The 26,188-nt window shown below is 47.2% G+C and overlaps 3 protein-coding genes across 6 annotated transcripts in view; 1 reads left to right on the top strand and 2 right to left on the bottom strand.

Annotated features, from left to right (window-relative positions):
• Positions 1-7,590, bottom strand: part of LOC137504464 (protein FAM133-like) — a 34,367-nt gene extending 26,777 nt beyond the window's left edge. The window contains exons 1-2 of one of the 3 annotated variants that reach the window (XR_011019488.1): positions 7,381-7,590; positions 4,771-4,833 (exon numbers count right to left, since the gene is read on the bottom strand). Coding sequence is in view for 2 of the 3 variants with exons in the window: in XM_068232926.1 (XP_068089027.1) it covers positions 4,771-4,831 (61 nt within the window). In the remaining variant the exon portion in view is untranslated. The remainder of the gene's footprint in view (positions 1-4,770; positions 4,834-7,380) is intronic. The other 2 variants (XM_068232926.1, XM_068232927.1) reach the window with 2 other exon arrangements.
• Positions 7,591-7,598: 8 nt separating this feature from the next.
• Positions 7,599-14,478, top strand: MRPL57 (mitochondrial ribosomal protein L57). Of its 2 annotated transcripts, none has more exons than XM_068232928.1 (2): positions 7,599-7,707; positions 14,082-14,478. In XM_068232928.1, exon 2 carries the CDS (start codon positions 14,095-14,097, stop codon positions 14,407-14,409), a length of 315 nt encoding a protein of 104 aa, XP_068089029.1. In that variant the 5' UTR covers positions 7,599-7,707; positions 14,082-14,094; the 3' UTR covers positions 14,410-14,478. The 2 variants fall into 2 exon arrangements, with proteins under 2 accessions (XP_068089029.1, XP_068089030.1); XM_068232929.1 differs by having other exon boundaries at positions 7,604-7,684.
• An 8,908-nt stretch (positions 14,479-23,386) lies between these two features.
• The window catches only part of TRAF5 (TNF receptor associated factor 5), a 78,737-nt gene continuing 75,935 nt past the window's right edge, over positions 23,387-26,188 (bottom strand). Inside the window, exon 11 of the mRNA XM_068279692.1 lies at positions 23,387-24,167. Coding sequence (XP_068135793.1) covers positions 23,587-24,167 — 581 coding nt within the window. The 3' untranslated portion in view covers positions 23,387-23,586. The remainder of the gene's footprint in view (positions 24,168-26,188) is intronic.

The raw sequence follows: 26,188 nt of genomic DNA, 5'->3' as shown, positions 1-26,188 counted from the left end.
AGATGCGTGGCAGTCTTCCTGATCCTGTGTCTCTGATGCTTTTAGCTATAGGCCCTGAACAAGCATGCAGCACATCAGGTACTCAGCTGGCTCCGGTTTTAACCCTCCTGGCAGTAAGCCCGAGCTGAGCTCGGGGTAAGCCGCCGGAAGGCACCGCTCAGGCCCCGCTGGGCCGATTTGCATAATTTTTTTTTTGCTGCACGCAGCTAGCACTTTGCTAGCTGCGTGCAGTGCCCGATCGCCGCCGCTACCCGCCGATCCGCCGCTATCCGTCGCGCCGCAGCCGCCCCCCCCCCCCCCCCAGACCCCGTGCGCTGAATGGCCAATCAGTGCCAGGCGGCTCTATGGGGTGGATCGGAATCCCCTTTGACGTCACGACGTCGATGACGTCGGTGACGTCATCCCGCCCCGTCGCCATGGCGACGGGGGAAGCCCTCCGGGAGATCCCGTTCTTTGAACGGGATCTCCGATCGCCGGCGGCGATCGGAGGGGCTAGGGGGATGCCGCTGAGCAGCGGCTATCATGTAGCGAGACTTTGTCTCGCTACATGAAAAAAAAAAAAAAAATTAAAAAAAAGATTTGCTGCCCCCTGGCGATTTTTTAGCAAACCGCCAGGAGGGTTAATGGATTAGCCATATGCTTGTTCCAGGGGTTTTGACTCAGAACCTACTCATGACAGAAAATCAACAGGGTTTCCAGGCAACTGGCATTTACAAGGTAATAAATATCGGACAGTGTTCTCCCCCAAAAAAATTTCCAGCCGGGTGGCATGAAAAAGTAGCCGGGTGGCATGCGAGGGGGGAATGCAACTGCTTACAGAATAAAAAGAGGATGAGGAGACAAGCCGATGGACCTGCTAAGAACACAATGCAATTTCTGGACAGATTTACTGTCAGATCGACAATTTTCAACATGTTACATAGTTATTTTGGTTGAAAAAAGACATACGTCCATCGAGTTCAACCAGTACAAAGTACAACACCAGCCCGTCCCCCACATATCCCTGTTGATCCAGAGGAAGGCGAAAAAACCCTTACAAGGCATGGTCCAATTAGCCCCAAAAGGGAAAAATTCCTTCCTGACTCCAGATGGCAATCAGATAAAATCCCTGGATTATCTATCTGATTTCCGATTTTCTGTTCACTTCCATAGGAAATCGTGCAGAAATCAGATTGGACATGTTGGGAATAATCGATCTGATAGTAGATCTGTCAGAAAATTGCATTGTGTGTACCTACGCTCAGCCTGTTTAGGGGGGGGGGGGGGACGACTACGCTCAGCCTGTTTAGGGGGGGGGGGGGGGGGACTACGCTCAGCCTGTTTAGGGGGGGGGGGGGGACTACGCTCAGCCTGTTTAGGGGGCGGGGGGGACTACGCTCAGCCTGTTTAGGGACCAAGATTTTAAAGGGGAAAGCAGGTGCTGAAGGGAGTGGTCAATTTACATAGAATCCTTAACCCTCTGCATCCATAAAAAGCTGGCAAATTAGCAGTAATGCAAAGTTGCAAAATATATCTTTCAGAAATAGAGGACAATAGCTTCCAAAAAGGATTGCATGCAACAGCATGGACCCTAAAGATGGCCATTACATCTAGCAATGATGGGCAGATTCAACCGAGAGACAAATCTCTCTAATCGAATCTGATAAGAGTGAGATGTCAGCATGCCCATACACCTCATGCTGAAACTGATCCAGAATCAGCCTTGTGACGCCGCATCCGCTGCCTTGCCGGCCCAACACTGTCCAATGTGCTCCCCCCCCCCCCCCCTGCGGTGCCCCGATATCACTCGATGTTTCCGACACGCACCTGATCAACCACCATGGCCCCACATCTTGTAGCATGTCCGAACCACATTCTCGGCCTGGAATTGATCGCACTATCGATCAGGCATGCACTTGGTGGCACCAATTTTAATCCGATTCGATAATAATTACAGAATCGGATTGTCGATCAGCCGCCAAATCGATAGATTTATGGGTACCTTAAGAGTTTGGAATTGAGGGCTCTGCATCAGGGTTTCTCTACTCAGTCCTCAAGTAAATGAAACTCAAAAGTTTGCTTTCTTAAAACAGAAAGAATTTGCAATAATTCAGGTTGGAGTGAGCCTGAGATGTCTCCCAGTGCATCACTGCTGAATATATGCAAATTAACCATTGTTTGCCCTTAGAAGCTAAACACACCTCCAGAACCGCTGGAATGCAATGATGTGTCAGCTTGTTAATTTGTACAGAGCCATAATAATCCACCATGCATACAGATTGTTTCGGATTGTTTGATCCTCATCAGTATATGGCATGGATTAATTTGGCTCTATGGAGTAGGGCTTGTAACACCGAGAGGTACAGACTAACCAGCAAGCTCATGGTATCCTAGAACTCATTGGAGTGTGTAAGGGTCCTAAAAGCCCCCTTACTAAAATGCTAAGAAAAACAAAAGTTTGCTTTCTTAAAACAGAAAGAATTGCGATAATTCAGGTTGGAGTGAGCCTGAGATGTCTCCCAGTGCATCACTGCTGAATATGGGGAGAGCTGCCTTGGCAGAGCTCCTGCAGTCTATTCGCAGCTGCTGATAAGAGAACTCATTTGACACTTTGATCTAGCTAAATAAACACAGAGCAGTGAATTTCTTCAGGAACAATATGTGGCATAAATACTTTTAATTGCATGATGTGCAAGAGTCTGGGTCCACTTTAATGAGCTTTGCTGAGACACTAAATACCTCACCTGTGAAGGTTTGTGATTTTCTGCAAAACGCGCATGGTTGAGGGGTTGAGGAATCCCCGCTGTAAATCACAGTTCCAGGATGTATTCCTTTTAAAGGACACCCGAAGCGAAAATAAACTAATGTATTAAACAATTGTATCTATCTTCCTTCTCCTAAAAATGACTTAAGATATTCCACAGTTTTATTTTATGTTTAAATCTACTTTTTAAGTTTTAACAGTTTTATTGTTTTTGCTCAATGACACATTCATTGAAGTATACGAGAGCTAAAATCTATGAACTGTTTAACCTTTTCATCTCTTTCCTGCTCTCAGAAGCCATTTTCTGCTAGGAAAGTGTTTTATAGTTGGAATTTCTTATCAATGAGGGCCACACTGTAGTCACTTCCTGTCAGGACTGAGTCAGCCACTTACATACCTGATATTTAATTCTTCCAGGCAGAGAAAGGAAAAAAGGAACACAGTCTAGTTACTTGTGTGCTAGGCACTGTACATACCCAGGTCTATCTCATCATGTCACTTCGGGTATCCTTTAACCCCCCTTGCCGTTACAATTCTGGCGGCAAGGGGGGAAGCGCAGCACTTTTTTTTTTCAAATTTTTTTTTTAAATCATGTAGCGAGCCCAGGGCTCGCTACATGATAGCCGCTGACAAGCGGCATCCCCCTATCCACACTAATTCAAGCAGCAAACGGGATTTCCTGCTGGGCTTCCCCGGTCGCCATGGCGACCGGGCGGGATGACGTCACAGACGTCAGAGGGAATCCCGATCGACCCCTCATCGCAAGGGGTCTGGAGGGGGGGGGCAGTGCGGCGGGTATCGGAAACTGCACGCAGCTAGCAAAGTGCTAGCTGCGTGCAGGAAAAAAAAAATTTGAAAATCGGCCCAGCGGGGCCTGAGAAATCCTCCTACGCAGGTTACCCCGAGCTGAGCTCGGGATAACTGGCAAGGAGGTTAAGACCTGAGCCCGATTCATCCTTAAAAAAAATAGCTAGAATCGGTAAGGACGTGTCAGGCTCGTCCAGTAATTACAATTACTCACCTGCAGCGTTGTTGGCATGCGGGATCCCTCACCGGCGCCTCGCGGGTTCCCGGCACATGTATTCACGGCCATCTCCTCTCCTTCCTACTTCGTTGCTTCCTGTCCCTCTAATGATGCTACGTGCGCCCCCTGGTGTTGGGCTTGTGCAGCGTCATCACAACAGGCAGCCAATTCAAATTAATGTATTGGATTCAACACAAACATCTGTATTGGATCCAATATATCCAATATAAAAAATTCTTAGTGTGATAAAAAGCTATGGGCAGTCCCACTGCCCATAGCAGCATATAATAAAGTAAAAAATAAATAAATACACTTTTATATTGTACGCATGCTTGCGGATAGCTTGCAAGACTGCAACTTGCAAGCGGTCTGCAAAAATGCTTACAATATAAAGAAACGCTTTTAAAAAATTGTACCGCTTTTGGTACAAAAATTGCCAGGAAATTAAACGCCACGAAAGGTTAAAGTGAACCTCCAGACTGAAAATCTACTCAGCAGCACTGAAAAGGCCTGGTGTTTCTTTAACAGTTTCACAGCATCAGAACTTTTTCTTACCCAAACTTTATTTTCAGCTGTAAAGAAGCTAAGCTCCGTCCCATCAAAAAAAAAAAACTGCCCGGGCACTTTCCCCCTGATGCTGTGCAAAGCATGATGAGCTTTCTGAAGATGTTGTTCTCGTTGCCTAGCAACTGGGAGAGGTGCTCAGGACAAAGGACAGTTGGAACTGTGTCTTATGCTCTGTGTCACCTCCTTTCAACCAAAACGATGGCTGCCCTCATGAAATCAAATATTTGCCTATTCTTTTAAATCAGGGTGGGTAAGAGATTATATTACCTATCTATTTTAATTTACATAACTAATGTAACTTAATGACAGTATGTTTATTTAGGCTGAAGTGCCTCTTTAAAGGGCATTTTTCTTTGTGTGCGATTTATGTGACTTATGTCCTTTAAGTCTGGGAGCGTATGAAATTCTAACACTTCAGAAGACTGCAAGGAATTACCTCTGTCTTCATTAGATGATGAAGATCTCATCTTGGACTTTTGCCCACAACCGTCAGCCATACCTGAAAAAACATAACCAATACAAAAAATAAGCCAATAGAAATTAATCTTAAAACTGTAACTAAGTGCCTGTAGTGAAAAAAAAGTGCCCCAGGGGAGGCAGGGGGTAGCCTCTGGATACTAATGAGGCTTCCCTCGTCCTTACCACCCCTCCCTGAACGGTGTGTGTGTCACACAGGAGCAGTAGCTGCCGCTCAGGCTCCAGCTGAAATAGCTAAGCCTGATCGGATCCGCTCTACAGCACAGGAGGTTCGGGTCTCTGCAGTAGAGCGGACCTGATCGGGCTGGGCTAATTCCGCCAGAGCCAAGCACCTACTGCTCCTGCGCGAGCTGCGCAGATGTCAATATTGTGGTAGCCATTGATCTAGGGAGGCCAGCGGTACATCGGGGCTGCTGAGAAGAAAGCCTCATTAAGATCGGGAGGCTTTGCCCTCCCGAGGAAAGTAACCCCCAGGGGATGGTTGTAAGGGAGATTTGAAGCAGAGGAATACAGAGGCTGCAATCTTCATTCACTTATAAACTACCGCATTTGCCTCCGTATAAGACGCTCTGGAATATAAGACGCACCTAGGTTTAGAGGGGAAAAAATGCAGTGTTCTCCCCTGGATCTTTTAGCCAGGTGCTACACCCGGCTAGTTTTGGGGAGCACCCAGGTGTCATTGGTTCAACTCCTCCTATGCCGTAAGCAGAGTTGCGCACAGAAGCACCAGTTTGCATTCACTCATCTCGCCCCACCCGGCTGGAAAAAATTTATAACGGAACACTGAAATGTCATAACGTAAGTTAGGGAGAGGAAAGATTTTACAATGAGCAAACACTGAGTAAATCATTTATACATAATTATTGTAAAAATTAAACATTTTTTATTACATTATTTTTCACTGGAGTTCCTCTTTAAAGGGGTTCTGTGGAGGGGTGTTGCAAATAAATACAGACACTTACCTGTGGCTTCTATCAGCCCCCTGCAGCTGTCATGTCCCACGCCGTCCTCCTCCGATCTGCGTTCCCCGCCGGCACCGGGCAATTATTTGTCTAACAAGACGAACAATGCGCGCTCCCGCTTGCGTCATCTGAAGCTTACTGCGCAGACGCAGTACGAAGTTTTCTTGCACTGCTCCTGCACAGTAAGCTTCCGATGACATGCACAGCCGCAGTTGGATGGCATGCCGCACTAGACCGGGGCCGGAGAACGGCGGAGTGGAGGAGGACGGCGTGTGGGACATTACTGCTACAGTAATGTCTCAGGTAAGTGTCTGATTTTATCTTTAACCCCCCCCACCCCCCCCACCCCCCCCCCCCTGCACAGAACCCCTTTAAGGGCACTGCCTCTGAGATAGGAGACCAAAGTTTAAATCCTGGCTCTCCATAGCTCTCAAGCGCAGTGAGTCCCCACAGGAGAACACTGCTAAACAGATATTTTTGTTAGAAGCTTCAGCCTATTTTTCAGCATTAGTACCTCGCCCGTTTTATAATGCCTAACCTCCCAATATTTACCTTCCTGCACCCCTCGCCTAACCCTCCATATGATGGAAAGGGTGCATGACCGGTGCAACAGGCAGCACAGTGTTCTAGAGTCTAGCACTCTTGTCTTGCAGTGTTGGGTCCCAGTTTGAATCCAGCCAGGAAACTATCTGCGAGGAGTTTGTATGTCGTCCCCCCCCCCCCCCCTCGTGCCTACGTGGGGTCTCCTCTGGGCACTCCTGTATCCCACAAATTGGCCCTAGACTATGACAGGGAACAGATTGTGAGCTCCTCTGAGGACAGTCAGTGACATGACTATGTACTCTGTATAGTGCTGCAGAAGATGTCAGTGCTATATAAATACATAATAATATTGTAGGACATAAGACTATGGTACGGATTAGACTGTGAGCTCCTCTGAAGACAGCCAGTGACATGACTATGGACTCTGTAAACTGCTGCAGAAGATGCCAGTGCTATATAAATACATTATAATAATATCATCAAGGGTGTAGAGTCGGTACAAAAATCATCCAACTCTGACTCCTAAGTTTATGAATCCACCAACTCCAGGTATCCAAAATTGCTCCGACTCCTCAGTCTAATTTTTACAAAGGCTATGAATTTGGTTAAAAAAGCATCAAACTCCTCAGTTTATTTAAACACCAACTCCAGGTATCCAAAACTGCTCCGACTCCTTGACTCCACAGCCCTGAACAATATGGTAGGACATTAGACTAGGACTGTGGTAGGATTAGATTGTGAGCTTCTCTGAAGACAGTCACTGACATGACTATGTACTCTGTAAAGTGCTATATAAATTAATACATAATAATATTGTAGGACAGACTATGGTAGGATTAGATTTTGAGCTCCTCTGAGGTCAGTCAGTGACATGACTATGTACTCTGTAAAGTGCTGCAGAAGATGTCATTGCTATATAAACACATAATAATATGGAAGGACATTAGACTATGGTAGGGATTGGACTGTGAGCTCCCTGGGGACAGTCAGTGACATAACTCTGTACTCTGTAATGTGCTGCAGAAGGTGTCAGTGCTTTGTAAACACACAATAATGAAGCCTACCCAGGCTGACACATTAGAAGCACGCGGCAGTTAGTGGTGACCTGGGTTGTCCTGAGTGTGGCGGGGACGGGCAGACCTCCGGCTCCTTATGGCGGCTCCCCCATCCTCTATATACCGGCGGCACGTGCAGTTCCCGGCTTACACCCGCTCCCAACACACAGGAAGAAACTCCTCTACAGCACAACCGGAAGTGCTCTCTGCGTGCGCGGCCGGATGCGGAAGTGCAGGCCGGGAGCGCGCACGCTGACAGGCCTACAGGCACGCACGCTGATAGATGCCAGGGAGGCTGCAGGGTTCCTGAGAGGTCAGTGGGAGATATTCCTGCAGGTGAGGCACAGAACAGCGCGGGGAATGACAATGCTGATGTTACAATGTATCTCTGCTCCCAGAAACGATACTTGTTGCATCCTCGCTGCCAGGCTGACATCCAATCACCTGGGTTTGTTAAAGGACACATCCGAGGAGAAAAAACGAAACAAGATCTACAGTACTTACCTGGGGCTTCCTCCAGCCCCTGGCAGCCTAACTGACCCTCGCTGCTGCTCCAGTGTCCCGGGGTCTCCATAGCAGATGCTGACCTTGCCAGGTCGCGCTTGTGCGGTCGCGCCCCCGTATCCGGGAGCTGTATGCGTTGACGCAGTACTTTGGTGCCTGAACAGACCGCTCCAGGCCACCTGAGCCCCCCCCAGTAGTCAGTGAAGTCCCTCTACATCAGGGGTCTCAAACTCAATTTACCTGGGGGGCCGCAGGAGGCAAAGTCAGGATGAGGCTGGGCCGCATAAGGAATTTCACAATCGCGGCGCATCGCCGCCTCTGCTCGCCCCTCTCACTCTTCCTTCACAGAGAGGGGCGGGAAGAGGCGGCGATCCGTGCAGCGATTGACGTCAGGAGGGGCAGAGCTGAAAGCTCTGCCCCTTTCAGGAAATGCCGGCGGATTGCCCCCCGGGCGATTTGGGGGCTCTGCAGCCCTCGTTTAGCGGCGGGGATGCGGCGGATTACTTGGGAGCACTGAAGCGAACTACAAGGAAGCTTTTGCCGGTGAGGGCCACAAAATATTGTATCGAGGGCCGCAAATGGCCCGCGGGCCGCGAGTTTGAGACCCCTGCTCTACATTCTCTGGGCAGAGCCGGCCTTTGAGGGGGGGGCAACTGGGGCGATCTCCCCAGGCCCCGCGCCGCCGCCACTTGACCGCCCCCCCCCCTCCCCCGGCCGCGTGCCCGTGCGGCCAGCTGGAGGAGAGCAGAGGAAAGAAGAGGGAGAGCTGTGAGCAGTGGTGGAGAAGGGGGCCTTCTCTCACCTTAGGGCTCTCCCTTCCTCGCTCTCCCCTCTGAACTAATGTGCGGGTGGCTGGCAGTGGGCGGAACTTGCCTTCCGTCTCGCGCCGGCCCGGCAGTTCTGGTGCCGCTGCTCTGGTCTGGACCAGACCAGAGTAGTGGCTAAACCATCCCGCGCCGGTGTTCCAACATTTTAGCATACCCGACAAAATAGCATACAGATGCTACTGAGCATGTGCAAAGTCATGCAGGTCATAAATTAACCCCATCAGCAGCACTACACTTGCAAGCCGAGTTAGCTGCCTGTGTGCTGATGTGCAATCTCCACTATCCAAGTGGACATAGAGTTAGAATAAAAAGTTGTCCGAGCGAAGCGAGGACCGAGCCCGTAGCCCAGCGAGCGAAGCGAGTGGGCAAGGGAACACTGAGTCTACTAACAAGGGGTATATCACTTTAAATGTATGCTGTTTTCACAATGTATGCTAGTTTGTTGGAACACCGGCACTGCATCGAGACGGAAGGTAAGTCCCACACGCTGCCTGCCAGCCACCCGCACATTAGTTCGGAGGGGAGAGCGAGCGAGGGAGGGAGAGCCCTAAGGTGAGGGAAGGGGGTAGAGATGGGCCCCTTCTCCACCGCTGCTCACAGGTCCCCCTTTTCTCTGCGCTGTTCCCCTCCTGCGGGGGGCACACCTGGCTACCTATTCTGGGACATATACCCCTACCTACATATACTGGGCACATATACCCCTGGCTACATATACTAGGCACATATACCCCTACCTACATATACTGGGACATATACCCCTGGCTACATATACTGGGGACATATACCCCTGGCTACATACTGTATACTGGGGACATATACCCCTGGCTACATATACTGGGCACATATACCCCTGGCTGCAAATACTGGGCACATATACCCCTGCCTACATATACTGGGCACATATACCCCTGCCTACATATACTGGGCACATATACCCCTGCCTACATATACTGGGCACATATACCCCTGCCTACATATACTGGGCACATATACCCCTGCCTACTTGCACATATACCCCTGACTACATATACTGGGGACATATACCCCTGGCTACATATACTGGGCACATATACCCCTGACTACATATACTGGGGACATATACCTCTGGCTACATATACTGGGCACATATACCTCTGGCTACATATACTGGGCACATATACCACTGGCTACATATACTGGGGACATATACCCCTGGCTACATTACCCCCTGGCTACATATATGTGCCCAGTATATGTAGCCAGAGGTATATGTCCCCAACATATACCTCTGGCTACATATACTGGGCACATATACACCTGGCTACATATACTGGGCACATATACACCTGGCTGCATATACTGGTCACATATACCCCTGGCTACATATACTGGGCACATATACCCCTGGCTACATATACTGGGCACATATACCCTGGCTACATATACTGGGCACATATACCCATGGCTACATATACTGGGCACATATACCCCTGACTACATATACTGGGGACATATACCCCTGACTACATATACTGGGGACATATACCCCTGACTACATATACTGGGGACATATACCCCTGACTACATATACTGGGGACATATACCCCTGGCTGCATATACTGGGCACATATACCCCTGGCTGCATATACTGGGCACATATACCCCTGGCTGCATATACTGGGCACATATACCCCTGGCTGCATATACTGGGCACATATACCCTGGCTGCATATACTGGGCACATATACCCCTGGCTGCATATACTGGGCACATTTACCCCTGGCTGCATATACTGGGCACATATACCCCTGACTACATATACTGGGCACATATACCCCTGGCTACCTGTTCTCGGGACATCTCTACCCCTGGCTTCATGTTCTGGGGACAACTATACCGCTGGCCACCTATTCTGGGGGACACCTATAGACCTGGGGCTACCTATTTTTGGGGAACCACTGCTGTCAGATTGAGTGGATTTTGGGGGACTGCTGCCAGGTGAGAGGTGTCTACCATATTAAGGGGGCATTCTGCCTATTTATGTGAAATGCTTTCTATTTATGTGCCTCATGACTGCTGAATTTGTCTTGTTGGGGGCCTCATGGTTACTGAATTTGTCTTGTTGGGGGCCTCATGATTTGTTGGGGGCCTCAAGATCGCTGAATTTGTCTTGTTGGGGGCCTCATGATTGCTCAATTTGTCTTGTTGGGGGCCTCATGATTGCTCAATTTGTCTTGTTGGGGGCCTCATGATTGCTCAATTTGTCTTGTTGGGGGCCTCATGATTGCTCAATTTGTCTTGTTGGGGGCCTCATGATTGCTGAATTTGTCTTGTTGGGGGCCTCATGATTGCTGAGTTGGTCATGTTGGGGGCCTCATGATTGCTGAATTTGTCTTGTTGGGGGCCTCATGATTGCTGAATTAGCTGAATTTTGCAAGACAAAAGTTACTACAACAATGTGAATTTTGTGAAACGTGAACCTTAGAATTTCCAAATTACTTGAAGCATGAGCTCCCCCACCCCCGCACTTAAAACCACCATGCAAATGTTTGTTTTTATATTGGTTGGCTTAGTGGCCTTTACCTGACATAATTGTTTTCAAACAATAATAATAAGGAATACTGCATTAAAGGCGGACAAGCCCATGAACGTGGTGATAAGGTATATAGCCTACACTTATGGCTCTAGGCCCCGCATGTGACACTCGCCCCAGGCCCCGCATACTCTAAGGCCGCCTCTGCTCTGGGCTCCCTCCGTTCTCCTGCTGGTTAGCTGCGTGACCTGACTGGGAGTGGTGCGCATGCACAGCCCATCCACATGCCATGCAACTAACGGAGCCACCTGCGGGAGAGCGGAGGGAGCCAAGAGAAATTACGCATCCCCGGGGCTTCCTCAAGCCCCCTTCAAGCTGATTGCTCCCTCGCACTCCTCCTGCGCTATCTGGATCCTCCGCTATTCGGCCCAGTAATTCCTTCAGTCGGAGCATGCACAGTCCGGCTGCGCGCTCCCGCACATTCACAGTATGCCCCAACTAAAATAATTACAGAGTGGCAAAGCGGAGGATCCAGATGGCACAGGAGGACATAGAGGGAACGATCAGCCTGAAGGAAGCCCCTGTTATGTATAATTTTTATCTTTCCACCCAGTCTCAAGTTTCCTTTAAGGTGCCCAATATCGGTACAATTTTTTTTCATCAGATGCAATCTTTTGGTGGCTGGATGGTGTAATGGTCAAGGGCTTTGCCTTTGACACAGGAGACCAGGGTTCGAATCTCGGCTCTGCCTGTTCAGTAAGCCAGCACCTATTCAGTAGGAGACCTTGGGCAAGTCTCCCTAACACTGCTACTGACTATAGAGCGTGCCCTAGTGGCTGCAGCTCAGGCGCTTTGAGTCTGCCAGAAGAAAAGCGCGATATAAATGTTATTTGTCTTGTCTCTTTTGGTGCAGTTTTTACAATTGTAAATAATCGGAAGGTAATTATCGACACAGGACAAATAGGGCATTTTTCTCTTTTCCATTTTGATTGTAAAATCCAACATTGGATCCACATCCACATTGGATTGGATTGATCCAATCGACCGTAGAATTGTTATACATTGATTTTAACCTGTGGTTTTGAGTCTTTCTACGTTGTCGAGTTGTACTACCCGGTCTATGCTATATCTGGTTGTACTACTGGATAGATGAATACCTAGGTGGTCTCGCTTATGCTTGTTTACCCCTGACCTCTGCCTGACTCTAACCTCTCCTCCCCCTTTTCTACTCCTACACTAACCTCCACACTGCTAACACTAACCTTCCGCACTCCTGACACTAACCTACCCCAATTGGATGCATATGGACAAGCCAGTAGAGGGATATCAGCAGGACTCTACTGAGCATGTGCAGATGGGGTTTCAGCATGCCTCGATAAGAGGCATACATTGACAGTCTTTGCCGAAGTTCTTTCCTCTGTGTACAGGTCACACTTGCGGGTGCCAGAAGGGTTCAAATCTGTGCAGTAGTACAGATCTGCTCATGTACGGAGATAAAAACAGCGCATGACCTGCTAGCGCTAGTCTATTTTAACCACTTAAGTACCAGTGGTCTCTACCCCCATAAGGACCAGAGACCCTTGGTACAGAAACGGCGGAATGCCACCCATTCTGCTGTCTCTATGACGGCAGCGTTTCGATGAGCCGGTCAGAAGTCGCTCATTGGTTCCTGACTGTGTCTTTAAATGTAAGCCAATGGGAATTGCTTACATTGAAAGACAGGGCCAGGAGCCAATGAAATCAGCTCCTGAACCGCTCACAGGGCTCTGCGGTCATACAGAGAGGCAGAGCGAGTGAGCTATGGCGGAGATTCAGCGGTGAGAGCGATGAAAACGGCAGATGCGCGCCGTGGCGGTAAGTCGAAATCTACACCCTGGCAGCCAGATGGCCATCAAAACAGGGCGTACATTTCAACTACAGCGGTCCTTAAGTAGTTAAGGGACCGAGCAGGAAACTTCATAGGGTACACTTCTCCAATCACAGTACCATCTTGCAGCATGAAGCATTGTGATTGGCTGAATAGTATGGGCATAGATTACTACAGCTGATTAGAAACCTAGGAGTTCGAGAGGGTGCTGTCCACCCAATTACCGGTCACTGAATTTCCCTATGATGTTTCCTGGAGCGTCCCCTAAAGTAGAGTAGCGCCGAGTGGCTTAGCGCTACTGAAGGCCACTTCAGGTGCTTTAACCACTTCTCTACCCTGATCGTTTTCACAGTTCAGCTCAGCTCTGATTACTTACTTTTTGTGGCTGATATTTGTCTTTAGTAATTGCCTTACTTTCTATGCATTTCAAAAGAAAAATAAGGAAAAAAAGTGAACAAATCATACACAATTTAACCACTTTCATACGTTATAGCTTTGTAAAAAGTTCTTTTGTACATTAAACCCGCACATTTTATTTGTCTATCTCTCCAGTTTATTTAAGCAGTTATTTTTTTTCATAATGTATTAGTAACAGATTGTATACATTACTCAATTGTTACATCTGTCTTCTCCTGCAATGTTTATTTTACACTTGTTTACTCATTAGCCCTGCCATTGAATTTCCTGGGGGGAGGAGAGGGGTTTGCTGTCTTTACTTTTCAACTCTATAGTGGTTTTATCAGCTCACAGATAAAGTGTTAGCTAGGATTTTGTAGGGAGGAGAGTGAAGTGACTTATTTTCACATCATGGGGCAGGAAGTGGTTAACTATCTCTGTTGATGGCTTATACCTCAAGAGAGAGAAAGAGCTCAAGTCGGACAGAGAAAAGTTTAGAACTGGTCCTAGTTATTAGGACCCCCTGAACTATATCATGCATTTTATCAGAATTTTTTTTTTCTCAATGATATCTAAAGAGGAATTTTGTTTTTCCCTTTTATAGGAACTCAGTAACCATGTTCCTGACTAACATCCTTTTGCGGAAGGGCATTCCCGGTCTCCAGTGGTTCGGCAAGTACCGGCGGCCCCGACCGGTGTCGCAGAGTATGAAATTAAGGATGATGAAGAGGCTGGAGACAGAAGCAGAGACAGAGTATTGGATAAGCCGCCCCTACATGACTGCACAGCAGGAGCGCCACCATAATGCAGAACGCAGGCGCAGGGAGTTCGAGGAGATAATCGCCAGGGGAAAAGCCAAGTTTCCCCCGCACAAGTTCTTGGAGGAACACCTGCAGCACTTAAATACCACCAAAAAATGGACTATGTCCTGATTTGTTCTTTGTTTGAGTTTTTTTTTTGTCTTTTTTTGCATAATACTAATAAATGTTTCATAGCCCACACTTCCTTGCTGATTACTGGAACGCCTGCGGGGTTGGTTTATAACAGTGGTCCTCAAACTAAGGCCTGCGGGCCGAATGCGGCACCCTGAGGCTTTTTCACTGGTTCCCAAACACCAAATATATAACATAGATGTGGCCCAATGCACTTTTAAATATCGGCAGCTCGCATATAGAATAGCAGTGCTGGCACCACCCATCCACATACTGTAAAAACCAGTGAGCAGTCATTTGCTGGCTTCCAATCCAATTCTACATCAGGTGACACTGCTGTACAACTGGACGGCAGGTGGTCTCCTGGGTATGCTTCACTGTCTGGTGCCCAAAGACGTTCTTCGGGCGCCGCATGACTGAATGGCTGCTGCTGGGAGGTCTCCGGGCAAGATTGGGGGGGAATCAATACCTAGATTCAATGTAATATTTTTCAACATCATTTTATGTATGTCCCCCCCCCCCCCCCCCCCCCCCAGCAGTCTGAAGTATGTTGACCCGGCCCTTGACTGAAAACGTTTGGAGTCCACTGCTTTATAAAGAAGATATGATCTGATGACAAATTACTTATTTCGTCTCAACCTTTTAAAACAGACAAGCAAAATGGAAATCTTGACTTACCTGGGAATTCTTTTAGCCAACCCCAAACCCCGCGTAGCCCGCAATGTCCCTCAGCATCCTCTGGGACCTATCCGTGGTCCCACTGGCGGTTCTGAAAGATGCCTGACTAACTGCACATGCGCGGACCGTCTACACGCCCAGCTCAATCACGTGCCCATCGCCGTGAGTGTTCTGCGCAAGTGCAGTAAAGACTGAACCGCGCAGGACACTTATGCGGATGGGCCACGCATGTGCAATTGCACATGATTTCGGTCGAAGTCGCGCACCTAATAGAGCTGCCAGCGGGACCACGGAGAGGACACACGAGAGATCTTGCGGGCTGGAGGAAGCCCAAGATAAGTTCAGATTTCCATTTTGCTCGTCTGCTTGGGGTCCCTTTAAAGAAGAACTTAAACCAAGATTCTAACTTCATCCCAATCAGTAGCTAATACCCCCTTTCCCATGAGAAGTCTTTACCTTTCCTGGAATAGATCATCAGGGGCATCTGTATGGCTGATATTGTGGTAAAACTCCTCCCACTGTGTGATGTCAGGGCCATGGCCCTGACAGATTCCTGTCTGTGAACCTCATTGCACTGTGGGAAATAACTTTTTCCAACAACAAAGCAAGCTATATTTCCCTCTGTGCATAGAACTCTCAGTAACGAACATTCAATACTGATCACCTGGCAGAACTAAAGATATCACCACCAGTGATGCATTTCAGAATGTAAATCAGGGAGAGGAAAGATTTTACAATGGGCAAACACTGACTAAATAATCTATCCTATACTATAAAACCCTTGTGTCGCTGCGTCCAGCGTTTGTCCGTGTACCTGTTATTTGCCTACTGCGCAGTAACAGACAGCTGGACGGGACCAGGGAGCGAGGCAGGCGCGCGTATGAGTACTGGCGGCGGCAGCCGCAGAAAAAAGACCTACAGCACGTTTTTAAACTGGCTTGGGTCTACTAGTAAATGAATATTGTAAAAAAATAAGCAATTTTATTCAATATGTAATTTTCACTACAGTTCCTCTTTATCAAAGGCCATTTCTCACCTTATAAAAAGTTGCAGGTCTCCTCCATAACCAGAGGAGTAGCTATGGGTGGGCAAGGGGGAACACATGTCCCCAGGCACAGCACTGTAAAGGGGCTCAACATGGCCACTGCAGTTCCACATGCATGAGAGACGGCTCGCTGGCTGCCTAAAGTGCCCCTGCTTCTCTCCCTGACTCTGCAGAAGTGTTAACAGCAGCAGAAAAAGCGGGACACATCTGGCTATTTATAGTGGGGCACACCTCACTATCTAAATGGCGGGAGGGGCACACCTGGTTATCTAAAGGGGGCACATTTGGCTATTTAAAGAATGCCACATCTGGCTATCTGAACAAGGGAAGGGGGCACATTTGGATATTTAAATGGGGGGAGGGGGGCACATCGCTGTTTTTAGGGGGGAGAGGGGTACATCTGGCTATCGAACCGCATTTGTACATTTGACTCCACCCACGTCCACATTCTGGTGTGTGTGTGTCAAAAACTCTGTCCCCGGGCGCTGAAAAAACGTAGTTCTGTCTCTGCTCATAACAAGTATTGCATCCTGCTGCTCTCCCTCATGCAGAGCGGTGTTTCACTTACCTGGGGCTTCTGCCAGCTTCCTGCAGCCGTCCAGTGCTTACGCCGTTTCCAAATAATCCTCTGTTCCCCCATCGCCGATCACTTTTGCTTCTGGCAGTCTGTGTCCAATACGCCTGCGCGGTATTTCTCGTACTGCGTCTGTGCAGGACGATCTTTAGGCTCAGTGGATGCAAGAAGCAACAGTGAGCCGCAATGGGAGAACAGAGGATGGTTTGGAAATGGCAGGAGCACAGGATGGCTGCAGGGGGCTGGCGGAAGCCCCAAGTAAATTAAACTTTTTTTCTCTTCATGTCCGCTGAAAAAGGAATATCCAGGCAGCTTAAAAAATGCTGACATGTCCCTTGCAGCAGCCTCGCTCTCAGCTGCCGGACTGGTGTCACCGCCAATTCAGACGCCGACCTTGCAAGTACTGCGCAGGTGTAGAACTACTGCGCCTGTGCAGTACACTACACACCACTTGTGAGTGATTGACAGCGGTGCTTGTGCAGGTGCAGTACAGGAGGTCGACCTCTGCAGCGGTGGGGGCCCCGGGCCGGCAGCTGGGAGTGGAGCTACTGTGAGGGACATGGCTGCAAGGGGCTGGAGGAAGCCCTGGGTAAGTAAATTTCATTTTTTTTTTAGCTGCCTGGACATTCCCTTTAAGGGGGCTTAACCACTTGAAGACCACAGTGTTAAACCCCCCCAAAGACCAGGCCAATTTTTACATAATTGACCACTGCAGCTTTAAGGTATAGCTGCAGTGTCGCACAACTCAGCACACAAGTGATTCCTCCCCCCCCCCCCCCCCCCCTTTTCTCCCCACCAACAGAGCTTCTGCCTATAAGAGCCGATCGCTCCCAAGTGCCCCAGGGGGACAGCACTGTACTAACAGAAAAGACGGCGGTTTCGCCGCTCGGAGACTGAAGGCGGGACGGAGCTTCGCCCCCAAGCAGGAGATGCGCACAGCCTGCGCGCAATCTCCTGCAAACTGCAGCCCCAGGACTTGACGCCAGTTGGCGTTAGGTTGGTCCTGGGGCTGCCGTGGCATTGAGCGGTCGTACAGTAGCTAAAGAGGAAAGGTCACGAAAATCTTAAAATTTAAAACATACATATAAGTACATTTCTTCCAGAGTAAAATGAGCCATAAATGACTTTTCTCCTATGTTGCTGTCATTTACAGAAGGTAGTAGAAATCTGACATTGCCGACAGATTTTGGACTAGCCTATCTTCTCATGGGGGAGTCTCAGCATGGCCTTTATGCTTTATAAAGGCATTCCCTGAAAATTATTAATACAAAGATGCTGGCCAGCCTCCCTGCTCGCCGTACACTTCTTTGGCAGTTAGACGGAGCAACCGCCATTCACTAAGTGCTTTTAAAAAATAAAGAAAACCCTGAGAACCTCCCATGAAGAGATGGACTAGTCCAAAACCTGTCGGTAATGTCAGATTTCTACTACCTACTATAAGTGACGGCAACATACGAGAAAAGTAATTTATGGCTCATTTAACTCAGGAAGAAACATACTTCTTATTTGTATAGGTTAACATGTAATTTTAAGATTTTCGCGACAGAGGTCCTTTAAGGAAGCTCTAGGTAAGTATGGAACCTGAGACACGTCTTATCTCAGGTTCCCTTTAACCCCGTGTGTTTCCATGAAAGCAGGAAGCAGACACACGGCAGATTTATTGTAGGATTTGTATCAGCTGTAACAAATACATTTTTTAAGGTTTAATTTTTGGACCAAAAGCGGTACAATTTTTATTTTTTGCAAGCCTTTCTTTATATTGTAAGCACTTTTCTGGGCCACTTGCAAGTTGTCCTCAAGCATGCGTACAAAAAAACCTTTTTCTTTTAAACTTTTATAAAAAAAATATATACTGTATACATTTTTACGTTATTTGCTGCAATGGGCAGTAGACATTTTTTATATTCGATGAAATACAGATGGTTTGAATCCCATACTAAAAATTTGACGCTTGATGTGATGGTGTGCGCCCCAACACCAGGGGGCGCACATAGCATCATCAGGGGGACGCAATGGAGGAAAAAGAGGAGATTGCAGCCGGGGATCACAGCAAAGAAGACGGGAATACGCTCGCAGTGAAAGCCGCGAGGTGCCGACAAGGGATCCCACACGCCAGAGACGCTGCAGGTGAGTAATTGCAATTACTGGACGAGCCCGACTCATCCTTAAAAAAAAATAATTACAATCGGTAAGGACGAGTCAGGCTCGTCCATACCGCTAGGGAGGTAAAAGGTTATTATGCTGTTGCTCATCTTTTAGAGCAGAGAGGAAGTTCTAAGTTCAGGTGCGCTTTAAAGGACAACTGAAGTAAGAGGTATATGGAGGCTGCCATATTAATTTCCTTTTAAACAATACCAGTTGCTTGGCAGTCCTGCTGGTCTATTTGGCTGCAGTAGTGTCTTAATAACACCAGAAACAACATGAAGCTAATCTTTCAGATCTGACAATGTCAGAAACACCTGATCTGCTGCATGCTTGTTCAGGGGCTAGGGCTAAAAGTATTAAAGGCAGAGGATGAGCACTAAAGCCAGGCAACCGGTATTGCTTAAAAGGAAATAAATATGGCAGCCTCCACAACTGCAGTCACACTAGAGTCTTGACAAAGACAACACCGGACAATTGCCTTGACTGAGTTTTATCTGGTGTGTGTATAAGGTGTAAAGTAAACCTGTCATGAGGGGAGTATAAAATTATTTATACTTGGGACAACTTCCAGCCCCATGTAGTCTGTCAGCATTGTCAGTGTGGCCCCCTCTACTCTCCCGCTGTCAGCTCCGTTAGTTGCTGACTACTGTGCATGCTTGGCCCCGCCCACGCATCTCCTCGATTGCACTCCCATGGCTGGGAGTGTTCTGCTCCTGCGCAGTTAGCTAACCATTTGAGGACCTTAGGCATACACCCCCCTAGTGACCAGGCTATTTTTTACAATTTAGGTCATTGCAGCTTCAAGTGCTCGCTGCAGTGCCAAGCAACTGAGCACACAAGTGATTCTCTCCCCCCCTTCTGCTCATCAACAGAGATTTCTTTTGGTAGGCTCTGATCGCTTCTGGGATTATTATTATTATTATTTAGTATTTATATAGCGCCGACATATTACGCAGTGCTGTACAGTGTATATATATATATATATATATATATATATAGTCTTGTCACTAACTGTCCCTCAAAGGAGCTCACAATCTAATCCCTACCATTGCCATATGTCTATATTATGTAGTATAAGTACTGTAGTTTTAGGGCCAATTTTTAGGGGGAGCCAATTAACTTATCTGTATGTTTTTGGAATGTGGGAGGAAACCGGAGTGCCCGGAGGAAACCCACACAGACACGGAGAGAACATACAAACTCTTTGCAGATAGTGCCCTGGCTGGGATTCGAACCAGGGACCCAGCGCTGCAAGGCAAGAGCGATAACCACTACGCCACCGTGCTGGGATGTTTGTTTTTTTTTCAATAAATTTGCCCCCTTTTTTTTTCCCCTCCCTCCCTCTGCCAGCCAATCGCTCCTGAGCCTCCCAGGGGGACAGCCGTGTCACAAGGCTGTCCCCTGTACAGCGCTGCCATAGATCGCAGCGCTGTACAATGTAAAGAGACATCTAACCGTCTCCTAGCAGTCGCCGCTGGGAGACTGATGACAGAGCGGAGCTCCATCATTAAAGAGGAGATGCGTGTGATCTCCTGCAAAGCCCCGCCCCAAGACTTCACGCCAATTGGCGTTGAGTGGTCCTGGGGCTGCCGCCATGTTCATGCCATTCGATGTGGGTCAGTTGGAAAGTAGTTAAAGCAGTGAAGTGAAAAAAATAAAAATACTCGCCTAAGGAGAGGGAAAGCTGTAAGTCCTATAGAGTCTTCCCGATCTTACAATCCCCTCGTTCTGAGCACCATCACCCCCATCAGCAGTCTTTGACCATTGGGTCAAATACTGCTCTGCGCTGCCATGGGAAGCTTCTGAAGCCTTCAGGCGCTTGAGTAGCCCCAAAGATGGGCGGCTCCATACTGCGCATGCGTGAGCACACACGAGCGTGCACTTGCACCTGCGCACCTATCGGGCTTGCGCAGCCTCCCGTGGCAGCAGGATTTAAAGGGTGGTGACAGAGCTGGAATTAGGGGACTATGCAAGGAACGGGAAGGCTCTATAGGACTCAGAACCTTCCCTCTCCTTAGGTATCTTTTTTTTTTTCACTTCAGATTTTCTTTAAAGAGAGACTAAAGGTGGCCACACACGATACAATAAAATGATCCGATTTTACAGTAATTCGATAAAAACAATCGTATCTCTCGAAAAAATCGAAAGCTTTTTTTTCATTCGACTGAAAAATCTGATCGGATTTCCCGTTTTTTTCGATTTAAATCGATCCGGAATGCCAGATATTTCTTTTCAATTTCTACTAAAGATTGTATGGTGTGTGTTGGATTGTTAATTTATTACTATACACACCCTAGCAATTTTCTCTGAGTTTCCAATCATTTTTATCAAAATTGAAATCATTTTTATCATAATTGGGGAAAGATTGAACATACGTGTGTGGTACATTGGTCATATTTTTGAAATGTTACAATCAGTCAGAAAAATTTATTGCAATTCTTAAATTGAACAGATATTTAAAAAATTGTATGGTGTGTGGCCACCTTAAGCATAAAAAAAAATTGTGCTGTTTTTACATCTAAATGCTCTTCAGCAGTAATGCCAGAGCTGAAACGCTGCATCCCCGCGGCATAATGAAGCTGTAACCCCCCAAAATCCTGGGGCAAAAATCCACGACTTTCAAAGGGAGGCAGAGCTGTAGCTCTGCCTCCAGTATAGTCAATCTGCGCTGATCGCCGCCTCTCCCCGCCCCTCTCAGTGAAAGAAGACAGAGGGGCGGGAGGAGGCGGAGATCCGTGCAGATTGACGCGAGTAGAGGCAGAGCTACTGCCTCTACACGGAAGCAATCCCTAAATCTCCACCCGGGGATTTTTCGGGGGACTAAGACCTCATTGTGCCACAGGAATGCAGCGGTTCAGCTATGACATTATTGCTGAAGACGACTCCAAGGTAAAAACAGCAATTTTTTTAAGGCTTGTAACTGTGCAGAGTCAGAATTCTCACCATAGGAGAGCAACCATGGAGGTACGCTGCCAGTGCCCTGCATGCTCGGTGGTCTCCGAATGTCTGGTTCAGTCAGGGACTTCCCGGGGGCCGTCACCGGGAGAACAGAGGAGATCAGGCGGACATCGAGGAGCTGACGGACTACAGGGGGCTGGAAGAAGCCCCAGGTAAGTAAATAAGTGAGTGTCACTTACTGCTTGGCCGGATGCCAGACGGGGAATACCACATAGTAACATAGTATTCCGCGAAGGCCTGTGGTGCGGCTGCCGCCCTGCACTGCCAATATGCAGTGTGAAGCTGACCTGAGGTTTCCTTTTAATGGATTCCGGAAGCTAAAAGACTGAAAATGAAACCTGCACTGGGTAGGGAGAGAAAGTTAGATACTTACCGCTTCTGTCGTTCCCCGCCATCAGCCGCCGGTCTTCTCCTATTCCTCCCGGTGTCCTGACAACTTGACTGACCTTTAAACTGGATTATCTTCGCTTCTGCCCGGTGCATAATGATGGGCAGAAGTACACACACCCCCCACCTCCTCCGTCCTAGCGTCTGTGCTCCACTGCAAAGCAAGCGTCAGACGCTAAGTCAGAGGTCTCAAACTCGCGGCCCGCGGGCCATTTGCGGCCCTCGATACAATATTTTGTGGCCCTCGCAGGCAAAAGCTTCCTTATAGTTCGCCTCAGTGCTCCCAAGTAATCTGCCTCATCCCCGCCGCTAAACAAGGGCTGCAGAGCCCCCAAATCGCCCGGGGGGCAATCCGCCAGCATTTCCTGGAAGGGGCAGAGCTTTCAGCTTCAGCTCTGCCCCTCCTGACGTCAATCTGCAAACGGATCGCCGCCTCTCCCCGCCCCTCTCTGTGAAGGAAGAGTGAGAGGGGCGGGCAGAGGCGGCGATGCGCCGCGATTGGGAAATTCCTTATGCGGCCCAGCCTCATCCTGACTTTGCCTCCTGCGGCCCCCAGGTAAATTGAGTTTGAGACCTCTGCGCTAAGTGATTAGCATCTGACGCTTGCTTTTCAGTGGAGTGCAAACGCTAGGACGGAGGAGGTGGGGGAGTGTGCGTACTTCTGCCAGTCATTATGCGCCGGGCAGAAGCAAAGATAATCCAGGATAAAGGTCAGCCAAGTCGCCAGGACACCGGGAGGAATAGGAGAAGACCGGCGGCTGACGGCGGGGAACAACAGAAGAGGTAAGTATCTAACTTTCTCTCCCTACCCAGTGCAGGTTTCATTTTACCAGAGCCTTTTGGCTTCTAGTATCCATTATGTGTAAATAGGGCCTTAAACGTGTTTTATTGGCAAGGTTTGAAAATCACTCCTTGAAGAAAACGCAGGAGAAAAGATAATAGGATATGGGCCTCAGGATTCTAGGGGTGAAGTGCAGAGATATGGGGACCACAAAAAACGTTGTCCAGCTTATTGTGTCCCATTGTACCCATGTCCAGAGAAGAAATAGGTTGGCATTGATTACATCACAGGTGCTCCAAAAGCTCAAATCCGCAATGCAACTTGTTCTATATTTTTTAAACCAGTTTCATGGTAGAAAACAAAAGCAAATGAATGAAAAACCCATTTCATAATATATAAATATGGTTACATTGAGAAGCTCGAGTTCCTATTAGAACTTTGAACATCAAAACCAGTGGTAAGATTTCAGTTTTTTGGCAGTTTTATAAATACATTCAATTTAAGACGACAAGAAAACAACCATCAAAGTGAAGAAAACTTCAGTCACTTTATAAATAGGCCCCTGAGATAGTCCATTCCAATTTTTTGTTGTACAACAGAAGTTTTTGCTCATAGCTCCTCCAGATCAGTCAGATCCACCACGACTTTAATGAACAAGGTGTCATCCTTTATGTAGCAGGCGTTCCTTGGGTGCTCCAGCTGGGCGTGAGTAATAAAGCGTGGACACCCCGAGGCAATGTTCATCTCCCCTTCAGGTCTTTTAAAGCTGCTGCTGTTGGGGTCAGCTTTGAAGACGTCCACAATATGGTTCCTCTTTCCGCTCTGGTCAAACAACATGAACGTGACCTTCTGCTTGAAGGGCCAGGGCAGGAGTGAGTCGAATTCTCCTTTCATGACCACAAAGTACAGTGATAAATAGTTTCCTTTGCCCGAACCGTCTCCGTTGAGGTAGGCCCGAGCACAGAGACGGTACCCACAGCGGCTGGTATAAAAGTGTTGGCTGAAAATTGACGCCACGCGACCTTCCACCGCCTCCCTCTTCTTCCTCTCGTAGTCTGTGATTTTCCAGATCAGCTTACCGTTGTAGCAAGTGCTTTCTAAGAGTCTGAAGCGGTCCTCATTGCTATTGAGTTGAGCCTTGTGAAGGTGGATCTGCGTGCTGTGTTTACTGAACTGATGCTCCAGGTTATCTGAACAAAAACCAAACAAAAAACACAGGTTTATAGGTAGCCATAAGTCAAAGAAAGCGGGTACACCTGTGAGTATTTTTATTCAAACGCCAATTTATTGATTTCTGGTTCTGGAGGTGTGTTTTATTTACAGGGGCAACAAAGGATGATGTATGCGTCATGTAGTGTTTGTATTGTAGTCTAGGGCCAGTTGAATGGGAAGCCAATTAACTTATCTGTATGTGGGTTTTAAAAAAAAATCTATTTTTTAATTAACCACTTCAGCCTACAGCTTCGAAAATCTTATGCATCCAAGCAATGTTCACCTCCCATTCATTCGCTAATAACTTTATCGCTACTTATCAAAATTAATTGATCTATATCTCGTTTTTTCCGCCACTAATTAGGCTTTCTTTAGGTAGTACATTTTGCTAAGAGCCACTTTACTGTAAATACATTTTAACAGGAAGATTAAGATAGAAATGGAAAAAAAACATTATTTCTCAGTTTTTAGCCATTATAGTTTAAAATTAATACATGCTACAGTAATTAAAACCCATGCATTTTATGTGCCCATTTGTCCCGCTTATTACACCATTTAAATTACGTCCCTATCACAATTTATGGCGCCGATATTTTATTTAGAAATAAAGGTGCATTTTTTCAATTTGCGTCGATCACTATTTACAAGCTTATAATTTTAAAAAATGTAATAAGATACTCTCTTGACATGTATATTTAAAAAGTTCAGACCCTTAGGTAACTATTTATGTAGTTTTTTTTTTTTTAATTGTAATTTTTTTTATTATTTTTTTTAATACAAAAATGTATTTGGGTAATTTTAGTTTGGGAGGTAAATAGCCAATTTTAGATGTAAAATAATGTATTTTTTATTCAATACAGGTATGTGGGTGCAGTTTACTATTTGGCCACAAGATGGCCACATTCAAAAAGTTCCTAGATGCGAACGATGTCGCATCTAGGAACTAAAATGAAGAGAAGTTGTTTCCTGGGGGCAGAAATACCACGCTCTCTGATGAGAAAGCGTCGGTATTTCTGCCGGGGACTTGGATCGGTGAATGGGAATTATATTCCCATTCACTGATCGGGGGGGCAGCGGGAGGTAGCGGGGGCGCGCGCGGGCGCGCGCCCGATCGCGCGCAACACACGGCTGCAGCACCACTGCCTATCTGGACGGATATATGCGTCCAGATATGGCGAAGTGGTTAAAATAATAAAAAATAAAACTAGCAGCAGCAATAAAATAGCACCAAAAGAAAGCTCTATTTGTGAAAAGAAAAATTCATTTGGGTGCTAAGTTGTATGACCGAGCAATAAATCGTTAAAGTTATGACGTGCTGAATTGTAAAAAAAATGGCCTTGTCACTAGGGGGTATAAACCTCTGGGGCTTGAGAGGTTAATTCCTCCTGTGTAATGTGAACACAGGAGGAAGTAGTGAGTGTATATTACTTTAATTTTACCAATGACCACGGCATCTCATTGTTGCCGGTGATCATTGGTCACAGGCATCTGTAATCTGTGCACTAACAGGCGGTGCCGAAAAGTAGACAAATATCTACGTCCCTGAGAGTTCAAATGAAGTCCTGCGGGGCGCAGATATACTGTACTTGGAGCTAAACTCAGAATTTCCTCTCTGCTGTAAAATATTAGCCACAGCATGATAACCTTTATGGATAAAAACACTTCTTCATTACATTTTATGGAAAATCCTAAAAAAATGAAGTTTACAAGTTGGTTTCTCTTTGCAGGGAGCACTGAATGGAATAAGCCTCAATGTTTACTGTATGGGGTTAAGCTGCCTTGGCAGAGCCTTCCTGAAGTCTATTCACAGCTGTTGATAAGAACAAATTAGACACTTTAAACTGTCTCAACAAGCACATGAACAAAGCACAGTGAATTTCTTCTGCAACTATATGTGGAATAAAGACTTTTCATTGTGTGCTGTGCAAGAGTTTGGATCATCTTGAAAGTGAGCCTGAAGCGATTTTGAAATAAAAAAAAAACAACATTCTGGGTCCAA

This window comes from Hyperolius riggenbachi, chromosome 4 (assembly GCF_040937935.1).
Source record: "Hyperolius riggenbachi isolate aHypRig1 chromosome 4, aHypRig1.pri, whole genome shotgun sequence".
Lineage (NCBI taxonomy): Eukaryota > Metazoa > Chordata > Amphibia > Anura > Hyperoliidae > Hyperolius > Hyperolius riggenbachi.
Note: the sequence above shows the minus strand (reverse complement) of the source record. Positions and strands in the feature narration are given on the sequence as shown.

Coding starts and splice junctions, on each gene's coding strand:
- MRPL57 (XM_068232928.1), top strand. CDS start 14,095: ATGTTCCTGACTAACATCCTTTTGCGGAAGGGCATTCCCGGTCTCCAG.